The 19,352-nt window shown below is 37.5% G+C and overlaps 1 protein-coding gene across 2 annotated transcripts; it reads right to left on the bottom strand.

The window, feature by feature from the left end:
- Positions 1-1,100: 1,100 nt before the first annotated feature.
- zgc:171775 (STKc_p38 domain-containing protein) lies at positions 1,101-18,413 on the bottom strand. Of its 2 annotated transcripts, none has more exons than XM_038267760.1 (12): positions 18,094-18,413; positions 15,600-15,729; positions 14,373-14,431; positions 14,019-14,130; positions 9,234-9,263; positions 9,095-9,118; positions 8,127-8,241; positions 7,942-8,013; positions 6,206-6,285; positions 3,692-3,770; positions 3,341-3,514; positions 1,101-1,218 (listed from the first exon to the last, which is right to left on the bottom strand). In XM_038267760.1, exons 1-12 carry the CDS (start codon positions 18,225-18,227, stop codon positions 1,157-1,159), a joined length of 1,071 nt encoding a protein of 356 aa, XP_038123688.1. In that variant the 5' UTR covers positions 18,228-18,413; the 3' UTR covers positions 1,101-1,156. The 2 variants fall into 2 exon arrangements, with proteins under 2 accessions (XP_038123688.1, XP_038123687.1); XM_038267759.1 differs by having other exon boundaries at positions 9,071-9,118; positions 18,094-18,406.
- Between the last annotated feature and the right edge of the window lie 939 nt (positions 18,414-19,352).

Below are 19,352 nucleotides of genomic sequence, written 5' to 3'. Positions count from 1 at the left end.
TGAAAACTTAATAATTGCAGTCAGTTCATCCAGATTATCTATTTCTGTCGGAGCCGCTTAGACCCCCACATACCAGCGGTGCGCCGACAGTAGAAATCCCTTCAACAGCAGCCTCTGGGCTGGGTAGCCTCCGGGTTCACCGCGGTGGCTGGCAGGTATTTTTCATCTAAATAATTTAAACTGCAGGCAACATATTCCGGATTTTAAGTTAAGTTAGGAGTGATCACAGCTCTGTCATCTGCGATGTGTCTGTCTCACAGCCAGCTCCCAGGTTTGATTAATACTTTGTAATAAATACATGAATAAAGCACAGTCATACTCAGTTTTGCCCCTGCTGTATTTTTAAATACGCAGTAGAGGTATTTAAAGGTAGTAGATGTACCTGTATATAAAAAAACGCGCCCTATAGTCAGGTGCGCCTTATGTGTGTGTTAAATACAGAAATGGCACACATAACTGGGACTGCCCTTTTTAGTACGGTGCGCCTTATGGTCGTGAAAATACGGTAACTTAAGGACAACAAATGGAGTGTTTTTGGAGTGGCTATCACAAACCTCTATACTCCTGTTGAAATACTGCTGCTTAAAAAGATATGTGAGCAAGGACCTCTCCAACCTTACTCCGTTATATTGGATTTTGATCCATAGATGATGATGATGATGCATATGTAGTTCTTCTAGGAGTTATGGATCAAAATCCAACAAACTATTGAGGTGAAGTCAGTGGAAAGATACCCAAAGTGTTTTAATTATAGTTTAGGAGGAATTTCTACTCAATACTGAGGAAATGTCTGTAAACCTAGGAATATGAAAACATCTGATTTTTCTTTACATTTAGCAGAAGTATTTTTGCTTTTCCAAGCTGACAGAAAACAGGAAAGATTTAGACAGATTTAATGTATTAACGTTTTTTTAAATGTGTATGTAACTTGCTATTAAAATATTTCAAAACAACAGTCAGAAATCAAAACAACAGTCAGACCTCTTGACCATGACTAAACAGGCATCCGTGTCAATAAACGCTGCCTCTACTACATATTATATTACATGAAAAACTTAACTTAAAGAAAAATAGCGTTAAAGCAATTCATGTTGCTTTTCTTTTCTTTACTTTTTCTTGACCTTTCTACTTCACACAGTTAGCCCTCCCAACACTCCTACATGGCGGTCTGCCCTGGATTACTGGGGTCAAAAGTCATGATCTCCATGTGGATGAGACCTGAAAATAGAAAGACATCTTTCAGGAATTTGCACCAATGAACCTTAACATAATAAAGAACTTATCTTAGGTCCCCAAATAAAGTCAAAAACAATCCACTGGACTTAGTGTATAAAGTTGTAGTGTATAAAGCCTCAAACTCAATGCTATTTCTGACATTTAACCTGTCGCCAGCCTCGCCGTGAACCCAGCTCCTGTCTGCTCAATGTGTTGAGTAGGCTACTCTGTGTCCACCCGCTCCAGGTTTGAAAGTGGGTGTATGGCGGAAGAGCTGACAAGGAGGAGGCAGAGGAGGAGACAGGATTTGACAAAACCATATCATATAATAATATGTCATTTTCGTCTCGTCTTTGTTCGTGAACTAAAATGTCCATAGATTTTAGCCCAGTCTTTATTTACCGAACTGCTTTTTTGTCTGGTGTTTATTAGTCTACGAAAATTATTTCTGATTTACTCCCAGTTATTGTTTATTAGTTGGATTTTAGTCTCGTCTCGTCTAGTTTTCGTTCGGTGAAAAATGTCTGTTGACGAAAATATTTTCTTTTAGTTTTCGTTAACGAAATTAACACTAGTTTAGCTCAGTAAAGGTAGGGTGACCATATTTTCATTTGGGAAAACCAGGACACCTTGAGGGGGAGGGGGGAGGGTGGGGGGGATCTCTGTTCCCATGCATAGAGATGTCTGTGGCATGCACTCACTTAACGTAGGCCTACGTAATCCTACAATAACATTATATTTACAGATGATTTATTAAAAATGCTTTTCAGTAAAAGTAAACAGCAATAACTCCAATAACAAACGATAATTTTATTCAAAATGTATTTATGAATGAATGAATAAATAGCACAATGAAAGAAATAATGTCTCATCATCGGGATTTGCTCCGTGATCAGAGGAAATGTTACTTGGCCCCGAACAGTGGTGAAAATTGGAAGTTCAGTTTAATATAATACAACTCTGTGAATAGTTCCGTCTGAAATGAATGAAAATAGTTGTTTTAATGGTTATAGAGTCAGATATGTGGCGGTAATGTTTGGTTTATCTAAAGGTTTTAATCTGTTACTGTGTAAATGGGTTTGGCTGTAATTTAAGGACAGATTCCAATATATCTGCAGAGTGGGAACTATAAATCTGATAGGAGTTTAATTTTTTTATTGCTGTTTTGCACAATCTGCTTAACTAAGTATTTTTTGATTTTGAATATTAGAGATTTTGCAGATATATTTTGTACATACATTGTTTAGATTTACTTATATATTTCTAACCCTTTTATGGAATAGAAAATCCCTTTATTGTCCCACAATGGGCAAATTTACAGCAGCAGAAAGATTATTAAAAATTGTCACACAAATTCGGACCTTAGAAAAATGTATAAAAATAACATAATAGGGAAGAGTTAAAATATAAACAATACAATTCTGTAAAGTGTTTTAACAATATAAAACTGGAGAATTAATAACCAATATGCAGCTATGGACATTTTTACAGTGATGGATATTTGAAAATAGCAGCAACATCAGAGATGTGCAGCAGGTTGTTTAAATGACTAAGGTTTCTATCATTACATTTGATTTTATTTGTTCCTGCTCCCGGTGGTTGGAACCTTTATTCCACTCTGGATTTTTGTGAGTGTAGTCTTTGTTCACTTTAACTTTAAAAAAAATAAATAAATAAACAAACAGTTTTGAAAACCTCGGTATTCATTCTTTTCCTGCTTTGTGTGTCAACTTTCACGGTTGCTAAGCAACAGAGCATACGGCGGTAAAACCCGCCGAAGGGTGGACCTGTTCGAATTTACAGCCAAAACTCTCCCGGCCTCCGTATTTTCAAGGACATCGAAGGATCCAGTCTAGGTAGACCGCGTTCTTGGAGGATGCAGCCCAGGATTTCGAACAGAGCCTCTGATTAAGAACAGGGCTGTCCGCACTGACGCGGCTCAGGGATTACGTCACACGCAGCGTCGAAAAAATCTGGACATTTCCTCACTTTCTAAAAAAACCCCGGGATGCCCGGGACAGGACGTGAAATACGGATATGTCCCGGGATATACGGACATTTGGTCACCCTAGTAAAGGTACCTCAGAATATAAATCAGCTAAGTCTTTAGGTCATTAAGACTTACTCTTCCATTCTCCAACGTCGAGTTCAAGGCTCTCGAAGGAGTCATCGTAAGGTTCTGAATCTGGTTCTGTGTCTGGGTCATGGTATTCAGTCAGAAATGGATGGGCAAGTCCCTGCTTGGCCGTAAGCCTCTTCTCTGGATCCAGCAGCAACATCCCCTCCAAAAGGCTAACAGCTGGAGGCATCAGAAAATACCAAGTATGACCAATCAGACTTAACAAATATTTACTGAACCAGTGGTACTGTTCAAATAGTTTTTATTTATCAGTCGAAAAGGGGTTTATTTATCAGTATTATTTATCTGCTATCATATTTGCACCTAAAGTAAGGTCGGCAATAAAAAACAATTCACCTTTCTCGTTCATTGTTGGAAACACTTCTTTAAAATTCTTCTTCTTCTGTGAAGGGAGACCTTGCACATATGACTGAGCCTGGAGATAAAATGAAAGCAATGACGCGATAATTTGAAACAGAACAGAAAGCAAAAAACAGATGAATGCTCTGATGGAGATGGGGCAAAAAACCTATGATAAATCCATCTTTATTCATAGTAGAACACCATCCATCCATCCATCCATCCATCCATCCATCCATCCATCCATCCATCCATCCATCCATCCATCCATCCATAAAGGGGGGGTGCTGCATATGCCCATCTGCCCCTGGAAGCAGGAAACAACCTGGACTGATCATCCTTCCATCACAAGGAAGGAAGGATAAGATTGCACACACTTATAATCAAAGACAATCAAGAGAGACCAACTAACCACCAGGGTTGTGTTGGTGGACTGTTGGAGGAAGCTGGAGTAGCCAGAGAGAAAGAGTCCAAACATACACGTGGAAGATAGGCAACCCTCCATGTAAAAAGGGTTTGCTAACTCGGATTTCGACTTAGACCCTTCTTAGAGCAAGTAATGATAACAGATTTTATAATACATATGTATATGAATATAATCTGAACTACTTGTAAAGAAAAGGAAACCGGAGCAATAAAAGTTGTGGGTTTGTAAATAAAGTTACAGGTTGAGGGCTTGAGAGGTGATTGTCACAACGCCATCTGTGGATTTTTTTTAAGTTAAATTTTTTTTTTTTTTTCTAAAACAGAAGTGTTATAAACTGCACTTACGGTACAATTCCTTGTTGTTTTGTGGTTTTTAAACTTAAGAGGATAACTATTTTATGTGATCGGTTTTCTGTCTGTTTTCTGCATGAGTCTTTTTTCTCTCTTAGCCGTAGCTATGGGCTATTGGACTGTGATTCACTACATGTGTGCTCTCTTTCATCTTTTTTTTGACAAAAAAAAAAGATTAAAACTGAGCTTGTCTGCCTGTACTGTTTGTTTCCTGGATTGTGCTACTGTAACTATAAGGATACTCTACTAATATCGTTTCAGACACAAACATTTTTATGGATAAGTGGTTGTATGTTTGTTTTGTTTGTCTGCCTCCATCTCTTTGAAACCCCAGTCAGCCTTGGCGAAAGCTGTCCACACTAAGCATGGTTCTTCCTGTTAAAAGGAAGAAACTGCTTTATGTAGGCTTGGTGTGAGGGATTGCTGGAGGGTCAATGACAAAATACAAGACAATATCCACTGTTGCTACATGTTCATCCCGGAGGATTTGAGTATATTTATGTCCATATAAAACATTGTTCGAAGACAAATTACCAGTGCTGAAATTATTGATAGGTCTGACAATTCAGCTTAAATGAATGTAGGTGGACGTTTTTCCTGTAAAATGTCATTCTTCTTTACAGTAAATTAATCAGTTTCTACAAACTCCTAATTCTATTTTTTGATGTCCTTTCTTGCACGTGGGCTGAAATTAAAATTGATCACCATGCATAATACACAGGTAGGTTAAAAAAATACAGCAAACAGTTGTTCAGTTAGCATAGCAACCAGCTGTACAGTGGTTGTCCATCCTTTAAGTGAAAGGATGGACAACCACATGATTAATAAAAATAACTTTTATCTTCACACTTACTACTGTGTGATACATGCTATTGTACACCTTTTTAATACATTATAATTTGTTCACTGCACCTTAGGACTGTTCACTGTACTTTTATAATGTAAATACGTGTGAATGTTATGTGATTTTTTACTTTTTCTTTATCTTATTGTGTTGTGACTGTCACTATGTGTAAAGCTGCTGCTACACTACAATTTCCCAGCTTGGGATAAATAAAGTAAATCTATTCTATTCTATTCTATTCTATTCTATTCTATACCTCTTCATATGTTTTTGGTTTTATAAGCGCCTCAGCCATTTGTTTACATTTTTGTTACTCTTTGTTACTTTTATTTTATTTGATTTTTGGAAGGCTATAATCGTCCTTTGACAAATCTCGTTAATGTGCTTGTCCAACCCAGAAGTTTGTAGAGGTCTAGGTTGTCCAGATTCAGCAAAACAGTCCAGAGATACTTTGATACCCTGGATAGAGTTCTTACTGCTCACCCCTTGAAAGGTGCAGGGATAGGAGCTAGGAACAAGAGGAAGAAGCTACAATTTTAGAAATTCAGAAGGAGCCCTTGAGTGCATGCTGAGGAGGTAAATCAGCCATCATCTGACAGTTTTAGGACACCAGACCTCAATGGCCAGAAACGAGGAACCCTGATCTAGTCTAATGTTCAAAAAATAATGAGGGACTGTTTTCATTACTGGATAAATATACTGGAATTAAAAGTACATTGTTTTTAAGGTCTTTAATGCGAGATTCAAGATATTGACTATAAAAAAAAATATTTCAAAAGGTTTTTTTTTTCCAAATCTTGACCAAAGCAAGCAAATTTATCTGCATATGTACTTTAATGCAATTTCAAAAATGCTACAGCAGTCTGCAAAAGTAAAAAAAAGCAACTTACATCTTTACTCTGCATCTTCTGCACAAGGGAAGAGTCTGGCGTTCCTGTCAGATGGAGGATCTTCTTCAGCTGATCAATACCTGAACGCTTAGGTTAAGGAAAACCAGGACCATCTATCAGCTTAAAAACAAACCGCATAAAACCAAACCACAGTGTGGAAGTTAAAGGTCAAAGCCAAATGCAAAAAATAACTGTACATAGGTTGACTTTAAAATTGTGATTATTTAAGTTAAAGCTGCAGTGTGTAATAATTATAGGAATTTATGACAGAAATGTAATATATTACACATAAGTATGTTATGTATCATTATCGACGAAATGAAAGTCTCAATCTTCACATTTGTGTTGCCTTAGAAATATAATGACATAGAAGCGGGTGGAGGTATGGAGGCAGCAAAGAGTTAACAAACTAGTGACTGCAGAGCTCACCGTTACCCTCCAATGTGATTGCTTCAAGTTACACCTATATACCTAAAATCTGTATCCTACAAAGACTAATATGATAAATTTTTTTATATAATTTATGCAAAGTAGACTTGCACTGGCCACCACTGGCAACTGGTCGGTCAGTATGAAGATGACCGATTTCAAACACCAGTCGTGCATTTTTGATTAGTTTTCATTACACACACATCTTTCTCCTTTGCTTTGTCAATGTTTGTTTTGGTCACAGTGCCCAAAACGTATCAGCAGGACAACAGAGGTAAGGGGAGATGGTGTTCTGGAGTTCAGCCAGTGGCAGTGGGTAATCAGTGCAAGCACATCAGCTGAGAGAGCATCAGAACCGGGACGAGATGGCCAGTTGTTCTGCTCATACTCCACACTGATAGAGGCAGCTTGCTGGTGCTAGCTCAGGATGAGAATGAAGGAGCACAGCGGTAGTTCGGAGAAGCCTGCAGAGAGGCTACAGCTGGCCCAGCTATAGAGGCTAACTGCTGATGATTAAAGCAGGAAGACAGAGGCAGGAGCTGTGGCTGAGGCTGGCCGGGAGGAGGACAGTAGTACATTGGAGAAGCCCAACAGGGGGACGGAGCAGAAAGAGGTGGCGGCAGGCTGAGGCTAGTCTTTAAAGGCTAATTGGAGTAGTCGGAAGGAGGACAGCTGAGGATCAGAGGAACCATCAGGGAAAACAGATTGGAGAGAAGGCGGTGTCCTGGCTGCACGAAGGATGACATATCAGTCCTTCTAGGGCTAAAGTAAAATGGCTTACATGAGCATTTCCTAATTCATTATTATTATTTTCTCTATCATCTATTTGATTGAAAAAAGCTTGTTTCCGCTGCCTCCTTCTCTGCCCTCCGCCAACTAAAACAGTGGTCAGTTCATGATACTCTCTCATCTCCTAATTTTCATACCTAATAATATAACGTCAATGTGCAAAAGACAACAGTTTTGTAGAATTTATGGATTTGATGCTGTGATCTGCAATATCCATCAGTGGACACTGATTTTGGTGATTGATGATCGGTTCCCAAAATCCAGATCGTGTATCTTTACTGTAAACCTCTTCATCATTTGACAATAAAAGTGATACAAATATTGACACTGTGTACAATGTCGGCCCTGGTATTGTTAGAGGGAGAGAAGCAGTGGGGGGAGTGCTTATGTCACTTTAGTCCACAGCCTAACCATTTAATGTTGCTGAAAATTAGACACCGTAAATTTAAACCTCAGTCCTACCACATTTCTGCCCTTCTTCTCAGTTTTGAAAAATCTTTAATAACACATGTGGATACTGTCGTGTCCTGGGAAAAGCACTTTGCCAGTAATCATTTCAGCCAGGATGCAGGCGGCCGACCAGACATCCACTAAAAAGATATAAAATTTATTAACAAAAGTTTAATTTGACAGATTGTGTTGTGTCTTACTTAAATCTCAGGTTTAATCTGAAACTAATAGAGATGGATAGTACTATCATTACCTGTCTGACTGTAGTGCATCCAGTTGAAAATGATCTCAGGTGCTCTGTACCAGCGTGTAACGACATAACCTGTCATTTCACTCTCCGTTTGTCTCGCCAGACCAAAATCCAGAATCTGAGAATAAGGATAGTTCAGTTAAGACCAATAATTTGAATATTAGAACTGCACTTTAGTGAAATATAACAAACAAAAAAAAGGCTTCATGCTACTACTTTACTTTATTTTCCATTTTCATTCATTTAAGCTAAAATTGGATTCCATTATGTTCCTTTAAGATTTTTCTTTGATTATAATTATTAAGTAAATAGAAAAGTAAAAGATGGATTACCAATTTTAAGATGAAGTATATAAAGTGGATCTATTTGCTTCAGCTGAGCCACTCCCCTAGCTACTAAGTTTACCTATAGGTTATCTGCCAGTGCATTGATATGTTACATTGAAAACTAAAGTGAAACTAAGTAAAGTCCCATTCATTTTACCTCTGACTTGGATGATTTATTTTTAATATACTATGTTGAAGTAAAGACACAACACTGACTGCATGTTGAAGGTCGTACTCCATAGGTAAAGTAACTTCTTCCCACGTCTCCCTCTGTTATAAAGACCATATTGTGGTGTGATTGAAGCTCTCTCTGCTAGTATCTCAGAGTCTCCAAGGGCTTCTTGGCTCCTTTCTATCATAGCTGCTTGTTTAGAAAGTCAGCCATGGCCAGCTAGGTTTGCAGTGGCATCTTAGTCTTTCCAACTGTACTTCTTTCCATTAATCTTGTGATTATGAACTTTTTTATGTGTAGTCTATCACATTGACATACAATTAAATGCAAGAAATTTTTTTCATTGAATCCCAATTAAATGCATGTGCATTCATGGTTATAATGTGAGAAAGTATGAACATCTTCAAGCAATTTGTCTGTCAAACCTCTGTATGCTTTTTAGAACCTACTTTTAATTCACAGTTCTCACCCACAGCAAGATTGCTCGGCTTGAGATCCTAGAAAGAACAGGAACAACATTATTTGCCTATTTACTGATAGTAACATGAAAGCAATATGTTTAAAATCAACTTGATTTATTCTTAGGTGAGACAATAAGGCTGATATACCAACCCGATGTATTATCCCAGCAGAGTGGATGTACTGCAGGGGAGAACAACAGAGATTTAAGCAAATCCATATTACCACACTACTGTGAGTTTGCTGTATATAGTGATTGTGAGGATTTCTGTTAAAAATTGACCGCAGGAAAAGTAGTCTCTATTCTACTAGAGACTCTCTAAGGAACCCCTTAGAGAAATGAATCACATTCACTTCAATCTGGGGTTATTTTTCCTGTTGGATGGCAAAAGGAACAGATTATTTGACAGGCTTCCTTTAAGCATACTGTTAGATGTATTTATAATGCATTCAAAGTATTTAACTAACAAAAAAAAGAAGAATTGTCTGAAATTTTTAAAGAAAAATTCAGCAGATGAGAAATAAAAAAAAAAAAAAAATTTCATTTTCTCCAACACTAAGAGGATATCCAGCTGAAACCAAATATAAAGAGCAGATGTCTGCATAAGAAGACATTTTTCTGGGTGACTTTTAATATATTCATAGATACAAAAACCAGCTGTAAAACGCGGTCCCGTCCAGGAAACACACAGATGTCTGATATATCTCTGATATAATATAATTAAATATAATAATAATAACAACAACAACAACAACAACAACAACAACAACAACAACAATAATAATAATAATAGTTTTCAGAAACGTACAACAGCCTCAATTGGCCCTTCCATTATATGTTCTCAAAAAAGTAAAAAAAAAAGATCTTTGCTTCCACGTTTGAAGATGTTTTGCTTCCCATCCAGGAAGCTTTTTCAACTCAAAATGTAAGAAATAGTGTTGAGTTTGACTTCTGATACTTTGAATTGAAAAAGCTTCCTGGATGGGAAGAGAAATGTCTTCAAACTTGGAAACAAAGTCCAGTGGATCATTTTTTAACTTTTTTGGAATACCTATGACATGGATGATTGGGAATCTTCATCAGCACTTGCATTATATTGTGATTTTATTGGCAGGGTAGATTTCCAGCAAAATACCTTTAAAGGAGAGAAACTAAACTTTGCGCTTCTTTACAACTGTCAGGCCTAAACCAATATGTTAGTTAAAAATAAATATGTCTGATAACATGGCATACACTTATACAGGCACGTGCAGAGGGGGGGGGGGCTAAGGGGGCTTGAGCACCTGCCCCTTTTGCTCCATGATCCCAATGTGCCCTTTTGGTCCCCTTTTTTTTTTTTTTTTTTTTTTTTTATTATTTATTTGACACATGTACTGAAATTATTATTATTATCTTTTTTTTGGCAAGAAAAACAATACAATAAGCCCTCCGATCACATTGTTACCTTTGACCTTTTGCCGGTGACAACGCACTTGCCTCTCACACAGTCAGATAAGGCGGCTAACTGCGGAGCTAAAGGTAGCGAACATTCCACATTACACTGTGGCCGCTGCTCATTTGGCCCTAAGCAAGATCAACCATGATCGGACGGATGGCTATGTCTTCAGTCTGCACCGCCTCTCCAATGTCAACCTGAATAGACATGTAAGTGAAACCAAATGAGCCCCATGGATGATGCAGTGTTGTTTGATCTAAAACACTGTTTACTCTGTGCTTTTAGTCTTTTACATTGAAAATTATGTTTTTTAATTCACAAAAAACTGTTCTGTAATGATTACAGAACAGTTTTTTTGTGAATTAAAAAACATAATTTTTGGTGAAAATACTGGAGTAGGCTTCCTACTTGTCAGACAACGGAAAACTTTGAACGTTGTATAATTTCTCTACTTTAGCAAAGAGTAGCGGTTTAAACGGAGGAAAGTAGTTCTTTCTCTGAAGAACTACTGAGCGGGAGGAGACAGCCAGGTGAGGAAAAGCTGTTCTTATCTATCGATTCAGTATTTTTATCATACAGACATTAGGCTGTTGTTCTTGTGCTATGAGCTAGCTGCTAGCTAATGACTTTGCTAGCAAAGCAAGATAACTAAAAAGCTTCCCTGTGTCGTTAATGATAGTAGGACATTCTTCAGTATTACTTATGCAATAGGGGCACATCGCCCGTCAAAAACCTATCATCTCCATAATGAATATATGGCTGATTTTCTAATTTCCTTTGCTGCATGATGTAGATTGCATTTATTCTAGCGTTAGGTAAATGTATCTTAAAGGAGAACTCATCCAGAACTACCATGATAGATATATGATAGATATAATGTATGAAGCTGGTGAAAACAAAACTGCGCAGCTTATGCAAGGAGGATTGGTTGTCAGACCTTCTTTTGTTGGCAATCGAGAAGGATGTGCCAATCATTCACAGTGAGGTTAACATTTTTAAAGACATGGCTAACAGAAAACTGCTGCTGTGAACAAAAGAGAACAAAAATAGCAAAAATGCTTAAAAGATGGAAATTTGTTTTTAAACAGTTAAATCACCATGACGGAAAATACGTTTTTGGATCATAATCTTGGATTTAGTTTGGGGGAAAAAGAAAGGCAAGAGACTGAAATAAATAAGACATTGACCTTCACTCAACACAGAAAAGATGAGACAATGAGGAAAAAAAGAAAAGAGAAACTGACAAGAAAAAACGAAGAGGAAAGATTGAAGAAAATGTATATAGGTACTTACAAAATACACTAAGACACAAACAGAGTAGGCTTTTCTCATGGTGACATGCATTAATAAAATGTTTGTTTTGTTCTTTTTTTTCTGCAGTTCCACGTTAAAGTTTGATGCAGCAGCTCTGCTTTTCTGAATGGACCGTCTCCATCTCCACTGTCAGTACAGCAAACCAGGCAGACATTCTTTTTTATAGATTACAGTACACTAAAAGGTTGCATTGTGCCCTTGTATGCATTTTTAACAGTTTAATTCTGTAAAGACAAAATATGTCTGGTGGTCCAGCTCTGATTTACATCTTTGGCTAAATTGCAGGTTTGAATATTGTAATACTTTCCTATAACAAAATAGACCTGCAGAAAGAAATTACTAATAAAATATTTTACATATGCATAGTTCTATGTTCTATGTAGAGATTTCCCTTAGCTTTGATTGTATGTCTCACAATTTTGTGATTTATCATTGTTCATTAAACTCTGAAAGCTATGTGACTTTGTTAATATTCTGTCCTAAAATGCGATAAGATGTGCCCTTTTTTTTTTGAGCACCTGCCCCTTTAGTGGTCTCTGCACGGCCCTGCACTTATAAAGCAACATGTTATGCACCAATCCAAAGACATTCAAGAATGAGGAGAATTAAACCCAATATTGACATGTGTGGGTCTGGGGGGTGTAGAAAAGCACTTTTTAAGACTTTAGGGCTCCAGAAAACAATTTCAAGAGCAGTTATCAATAATACTGAACCTTTCCAGCAGTGTCTGGACTAACAACTCTGTTTATATTGATAATTAATCCTGGAAGTTTCATAAGAACCCAGAACCAAACTTAAGCCCAGTAGGAGTCATTGGTTCAGATAAGCTCAGAAGACATGGTTAAGCAACCAGAAAACAACCAGCTAAATGTTTTCCTGAGTGTATAGCTGTAGAAGTAACCCATATATTATCTTCAAGACAAGTATTTAAACCACCCATTCCTGTAAATTGCAACTTTGTGTCCTAAGATTCATTAGTTATATTCCCCTCCACTTCATATATTTAACTCTGGTTCACTTTGATACAACTCATGTAGAGGGCCACAGTGAAAGGATGCATGCTGCTAATATGAGTGAAACGCAGTCATGGCAGCATCATGCTTTAGGGATGCTTTTCTTAAAAAAAATGAAGCTGATTAAAACAGATGGAAATCTTTTCAGAAAGCTTGTCTTGTCCAAAAGGCATTGCTACAAGTTTTAAAGCTTTCTTTAAAGAAAACAGAAACAAAGAAAATAGCTTCCTTTCTTTGTTGAACAAAGTTATTTTGATTGTGAAATTGTGCTTCATCTTTCAGAGGAAGGCTGTCACTTGTATCATCTTTTGACGAATAATTTTATTGTCAGAATGAGATGATTTCAAATTAAAGTGTCATACAGACTTCATGTTGTGGGAAATGTGAAAAAAATAGTAATGAGATAAACAGCAATACAGTTTTGGTTCACACCTTAAACTTAGTTTCTGTTCTGTTTCACAAGATTTTTGTTTCTACCCAGAGATGACCTTTATCGTAGTTATCTTGGAAGCCAGTTAAAGGTTTTTTTTGTTGCTGTTTTTTTCACCTCTGTACATGTTCCACCTTGTACTGCTGCTGCTTCTTTTTGTTGGTTGGACTTGGTTCAGACTTGCTTAAGCTGAGAAATATTGACATTTCATGTTGCTTAAAACTTAAACGAGTGCTAACTATGAAATAGAAGCAAACTGATACATATTTGGGCTTTTTACATTAAAATCTGAAACAAAAATTGTCAAGGACTTCTAGTCTCCCTTACTCTTATAATAAAAATACGGGCTACTTTTTGGAGTTTCAAATCTAAGTGTAAAATTTATAAATCCCACAAATCTGGCCTCTTCTAAAAATGACAAGAAGACATTTTGTTAAAAAAGTTTGAAGCTAACCAGATTCCACTCTGCACTACTTTGCTTTGTTTATGTTGTTTATCAAAAACATTGGAACAAAACCCTAAGGGTCTTGATAGAAATCTGAAAAAGATTAAGGGATGCTGTTAATTTTGTATTTTCAGAAGTATGATCAATACACTTATTTAAAGGGGCATGTACATGTGCATCATCAATTAGCAAAAATGTTCAGCATGAGCTCATGATACTCTGTATTACACACCAAAGCTGGACCATAATGAAATGCTTAAAATATATACACATTTTAAGATAAGAATCCAAACATCTCACCTTCAGGCCTCTTAGGAGTTGATAAAAAAGATATATGATGATGCGAAAGGATAATTTACTGTTCTTCATAATGTGCCCCAGATCTTTGGCTACATAGGGCATCACCATATAACTAAAAACAGACAAACAAGGGACGAAAGAAAAGGGTAAATTAAATATAGAAAAATCCATAGAACCAAACCAGAAATTTCGGATATTCAGTATATATAAAGCAGCTCATTGAAAATAAAAACAAGAGAGTATTACAATATAGAAAATCCAAATTAATCTACCCACTAAAATAAAGAGGTGGAGGATAAATCACAGACAGGACCACTGACAAAATCAACAAGCTGGCAGGACTTCTCTACTCACAAGGTTTGGAATTTCTCCAGGGAGGAGTCCGGTGTAAAGACATCAAGAAGGCAGATCACCTTTAAAGAAAAGTATATGAATCCATAAACATGATTACACTCAGTTTAGATGTAAATTTAATGATTTACATAAAGGCTCAGGTTTCTTTTTGTAGCTTGGAGGAATAACCAATCTGCTTGAAGGTTTCTGGAGCTGTACACCTAGATGCAGTATTTTGCATATAATAATAGTAATTCAGGCTTTACTGCCTGTCATCTCAAACCTGTCTGCAATTCTTGAAACACTCTCGTATCAGCCCATCTGGCACAAACAACTGTAGTACAGTCAAAGCATCTAATACAGTAGTAGCCGTTCAAAATTGTAACTGTAATTCTGTGAAAGGGTGGAGTCAGAGTAAAAATACTTTCAAGAGGGGTTCATTCCAGTGGCTGTAAGTTGGAAGGCATTTCGATGGGAGTTGGAGGGATGTGGGCTGCCATTCGGCTGGTGTTTGACTGGGAAGAGCCATTTTGAATGGCTGCTACTATATATGTCATTTCTTGCTGTTGAAGGATCTCAGTCATTCAGGTCATAATCATTCCAAAAAAGAAAATTAAAAACAATCCACTGGACTTTGTTTACAAGTTTGAAGATGTTTCTCTTTCCATCCAAGAAGCAATTTCAATTCAAAATGTCAGAAATAGCGTTGAGTTTGAGATTTTATTGGCTGTTTTCTACAATCCTGCTTTTTTCTCCATTTGCAGATAATGCCTCTCACTGTGGTTTGCTAGATTCTCAGACCCTCTGTAACCTAATGCAAATGGATAGATGAAAACAACTGTGTGTCTCATCTGCTCTTGAACTTCTTCTAATAACCAGTTTAAGCCTACTTCATATTGTTGGACAGTACCTATTGAGCTGATTCATTGATCCTAAAGATCAGGCAGTAATCAGGCCTTTATGGCTTTTGTGGCTTAAAAAAAGAATAACCAAAAACAAAACTATTGAGCCAATTGTATTTTTATACAGTAAATCGATATTGCTTTGGATGGGTTTTGTCACAAACAGAGGATATGATCATTTATCAAGTACTTTTTTAAAATTTTTTACCAAGGTTATGTATGTCTGAGATTATGTATGTGTAATCTAAAACAATTTAGAGACAGAATAATCTAGAATGAAATTATTTTTAGCAGCACTGTACTCAATTTATGCTGACTCATTGTCATTCCCTGTCATGTTCCTCACATTGTCATTCTGAATATGGCGGAGCAACCTGAGCTCCCTGTAGGCCCGCTTCGCATGGATGAGGGACTGGAAAGGCCGATACAACTTCTTGATTGCCACCTTCTCTTTTGTCTTCTGGTCAATGGCGGAGCTAGACAAGAATAAACACATGGTCTTATTTACATAGTAGCTCATATGACTTTCTCTGATACAGGATTGAAAAGCTCAAACTTACTGAAAGTTTTTTGTCTTTAACTCATTGTTGATCCCTGATAAGGATGAAAACTAAAAACATGCTGACTGAAAGAAGCAAATCTGATCTAATCTTGCTGATTTGTGATTGAAAAAGAACAATCAGCAACAAAATTCAATCAGAGAAAAATCAATCAGACATGCCATTTGTTTATAGTATGTATAACCAGTAGTGTTGCGCTGATGCCATTTTTTGACCCCGATACCGATACCCGATACCTGGCTGTGCAGTATCGGCCGATACCGATACCATAATAATGTAAAATAATTGCCATCATGTCTTTGTCAAGCTGCTGCCTACCTTTGTGAAGCAGCAAAAAATCTAATACAAAGTGAATCCAGTAGAACTTTTTATTGCCTACCTGGAATGGGTGACAATAGTTGAATAAACTTATGGCTCTCAAAATGGTATCGGTGCCCTATTTGTTGGTATTCGCCGATACCGATACCACCATTTTAGGGCAGTATCAGTATCGGCCCCATCCGATACTGGTATCGGTATTGGTGCAACACTAATAACCAGTACTCAAGTTGAGGAGGGGTGAGAAGGGATGGCATCCCCCTTCTTACCCCCCCCACCCCCATACAATCCCCTGTGATGTTGTGTGTTACTGAATTTGTACAATTTCTGCTACGGTATACATTAACAGTAATGGCAATAACATTACCCTTTCAACATTTTGCAGGCTGTGGGCTTACAAGTAGCCTGAGGAAAATAAATAACATCAAGGAAGTGGCCTACCATGACTAAGAAGCTGATCCCAGTGGGACATTTGTCCTCTCTATTTGTCCCTAGCTATGTAGGAGCAGTGATAGCCATGCCAGTCCAGGGACTGACTGCAGTTCTACTGTAAGGTGCCTTGGTCAAGGTCAATGACCGGCGTACCTGACATAAAACGACCATACCATCTATATTGCTTTAGGTCAATAGACTATATTAATTAGTAGTGTTGTGCCAATGCCATTTTTTTGCCCCAATACAATTCCCCAATACGTGGCTGTGCAGTGTCGGCCGATATTGATACCATACCGATACCATCTGTTTGTAAATAATGTTTGTATATATGAAGAACTGCATACTACTTGGATGTAAAATAATTGCCATCGTGGCTTTGTCAAGCTGCTGCCTACCTTTGTGAAGCAGGAAAAAGACTAATACAAAGTGAATCCAGTAGAACTTTTTATTGCCTACATGGAATGGGTGAAAAACAAACTTTTGGCTCTCAAAATGGTATCTGTGCCCTATTTGTCGGTACTTGCCGATATCGATACCATCATTTTAGAGCAGTATCGGGGACTGTCCCATACTGGTAGCGGTTCAACTCTATTAATTAGGCTATGCATGCTTCCTAAAAAAAGTCCCCTTTTTTTCTTTTTTTTTTTTACAATTAGACTTTATGTAACAGATATAAAGGAGTAAAAACAACAACATTGTTAAGGTGAATTTCAGTGATCACACATGATAATCCCTGAACAGCATCTCTGTTCCATCACTGGGTAATAAATAGAAAGAACAGTATCTTGGACAGTTAAATTCCTGCCTATCCTTTCGAATGTTTGTGTTAGAAGATTCTTATAATTTCAAAGAACCTGCATTGACTTGCTGGTTTGCTTCAGGCAGACAAAAACAGTTTCTGTTAGCAAAACACTGGATGTGGGCCTCTTGAGTGTACAGCAGTGGGAGGTGCTTTTAAGGCCTAAAACACAGCCTAAAGAAAAATATTTAGGATGTCAAACAATTTATACCTGCCCTCAATCAAACACTTGAACAGATTAGAAGTAAATCGTTCTGGGTATTATTGGCTACTCTTAAAAATCAACTAACATTCATATTTTTATCCACCCTTAACATAAAACAATTTCCAAATTGACAGTAAAAACAAAAAGAATAAAAATATACCAAGATACACTAAACTTGGTACTTCAAAGCACACATATATAAAACTCGTATATAAAACTACAGAAAATTAGTGGAGAATATTTAATGTTTAGACTGGTTAGCAATCTAAACATTAAAGCGGCTGTGGCTCAGTTTGTTTTCTTACAGAATCTGAATAATGTCAGTTATAGAAAGGTAACTCCAGAATATTCAAGATTTATTTTTATATTTGTTATAATATGAGAGAGAGAGAGAGAGAGAGAGAGAGAGAGAGAGAGAGAGAGAGAGAGAGAGAGAGAGAGAGAGAGAGAGAGAGAGAGAGAGAAAAATTGGATCATTTATCTTAGCTGTTTAGTATTGCGCATCCTCCCAGGGTAAACTCACCACACTGTCCCATAAGCTCCGGAGCCAATCGCCTGCAGCGCCGAGTACCTGTCCGGGACATCCCAGGTGGTATTCTGGATCTCCACCCTGTGGAAGCCCGGCCTGACAGGAGAATCCGTGGCCGGCGACTGCATGGCGCCGCTGGATCAGTGTGGACACCTTCACCTAGCAGTTTTTACCTGACAGGTGGGGTCTGGAGCAGGGAAACGCCCCCACACGTTTCCCTTAACATTTTCCATAGGGAGAGTTCCAATTAAACTAAACAAAAACCTTCGCAAGTTCTATGGGAAGTGCGTTTATAAAGCGTTTTAAATCAGAAGAAAACTGATTCTGAAATTCCAGTTTTACATTCTATCAGGTGGATCAGTGCCTGAGTTTAAACCGCTGTTGGACTTTGCTCCCGCCTAGCCACAGGATTACAGCTCACAGGCATGTTGTTTCTGTAATCCTGTTTCCAAGCCTATTGATTAAAAAGCAGAACAAAAAACTCCTGTTTTGGTTTTCTGTAATTTTATTAAACAGTTCATGTCAAGGTCAGCACACTTTTAAACCATTAAAAATTGTATTTTTTTTGTTGTTGTTTTTTATTCTTGTTTTGCATGAAAATAATTATAATAACTAAAATAACTTCATTTTCCAATTAGATTTTAAAACAACACAGTAATTCAATTCAATTTATTTACATAGCACCAATTCACAACACAGGCACTTTACAGTTCATCAGATCATCCAGTCAAATTGATTCAAAGTTTTCTATCTAAGGAAAACCAGTTGACTGTATCAACTCATTGACTGAAATGCAATCCGTCACACTAAGCATGCTTGTGGCAACAGTGGAGAGGAACAACTCCCTTTTAATACGAAGAAACCTCCAGCTTAGTGTAAGCGGCCATCTGCCGCTTACACTAAAAGCAACTTTAAGAGGCGGCCCCACGGAGGGAACACACAGCCAGGTAGAAGAGCTCCGAGCCAACTCCCTTGTGAGAGGACGAAGAGAGCACATCCAGCCAGTCACAGTCAAAGAAACAGGACTTCACTGAAAAACAGGCTGATCTCCAACATCTACAAACAAATGTGTCGATGGCAGCAGCACAGCTGCTATTTCTCTCCAGGATGGTGTCACAGCCAAACAGGAACAGACTAGATGAAGCTATGAGGAAAAGCAGAGAGAACATAACGTTAGAGATTGAATTAACAGATTCTGCAGAGTGGGAGAATAGAGATAGAATGAAAGTGAGCACAGTAGCCTCTCCATGTGT

Source organism: Cyprinodon tularosa, unplaced genomic scaffold, assembly GCF_016077235.1.
Source record: "Cyprinodon tularosa strain WSP-4 unplaced genomic scaffold, ASM1607723v1 ctg683, whole genome shotgun sequence".
Classification (NCBI taxonomy): Eukaryota; Metazoa; Chordata; class Actinopteri; order Cyprinodontiformes; family Cyprinodontidae; genus Cyprinodon; species Cyprinodon tularosa.
Note: the sequence above shows the minus strand (reverse complement) of the source record. Positions and strands in the feature narration are given on the sequence as shown.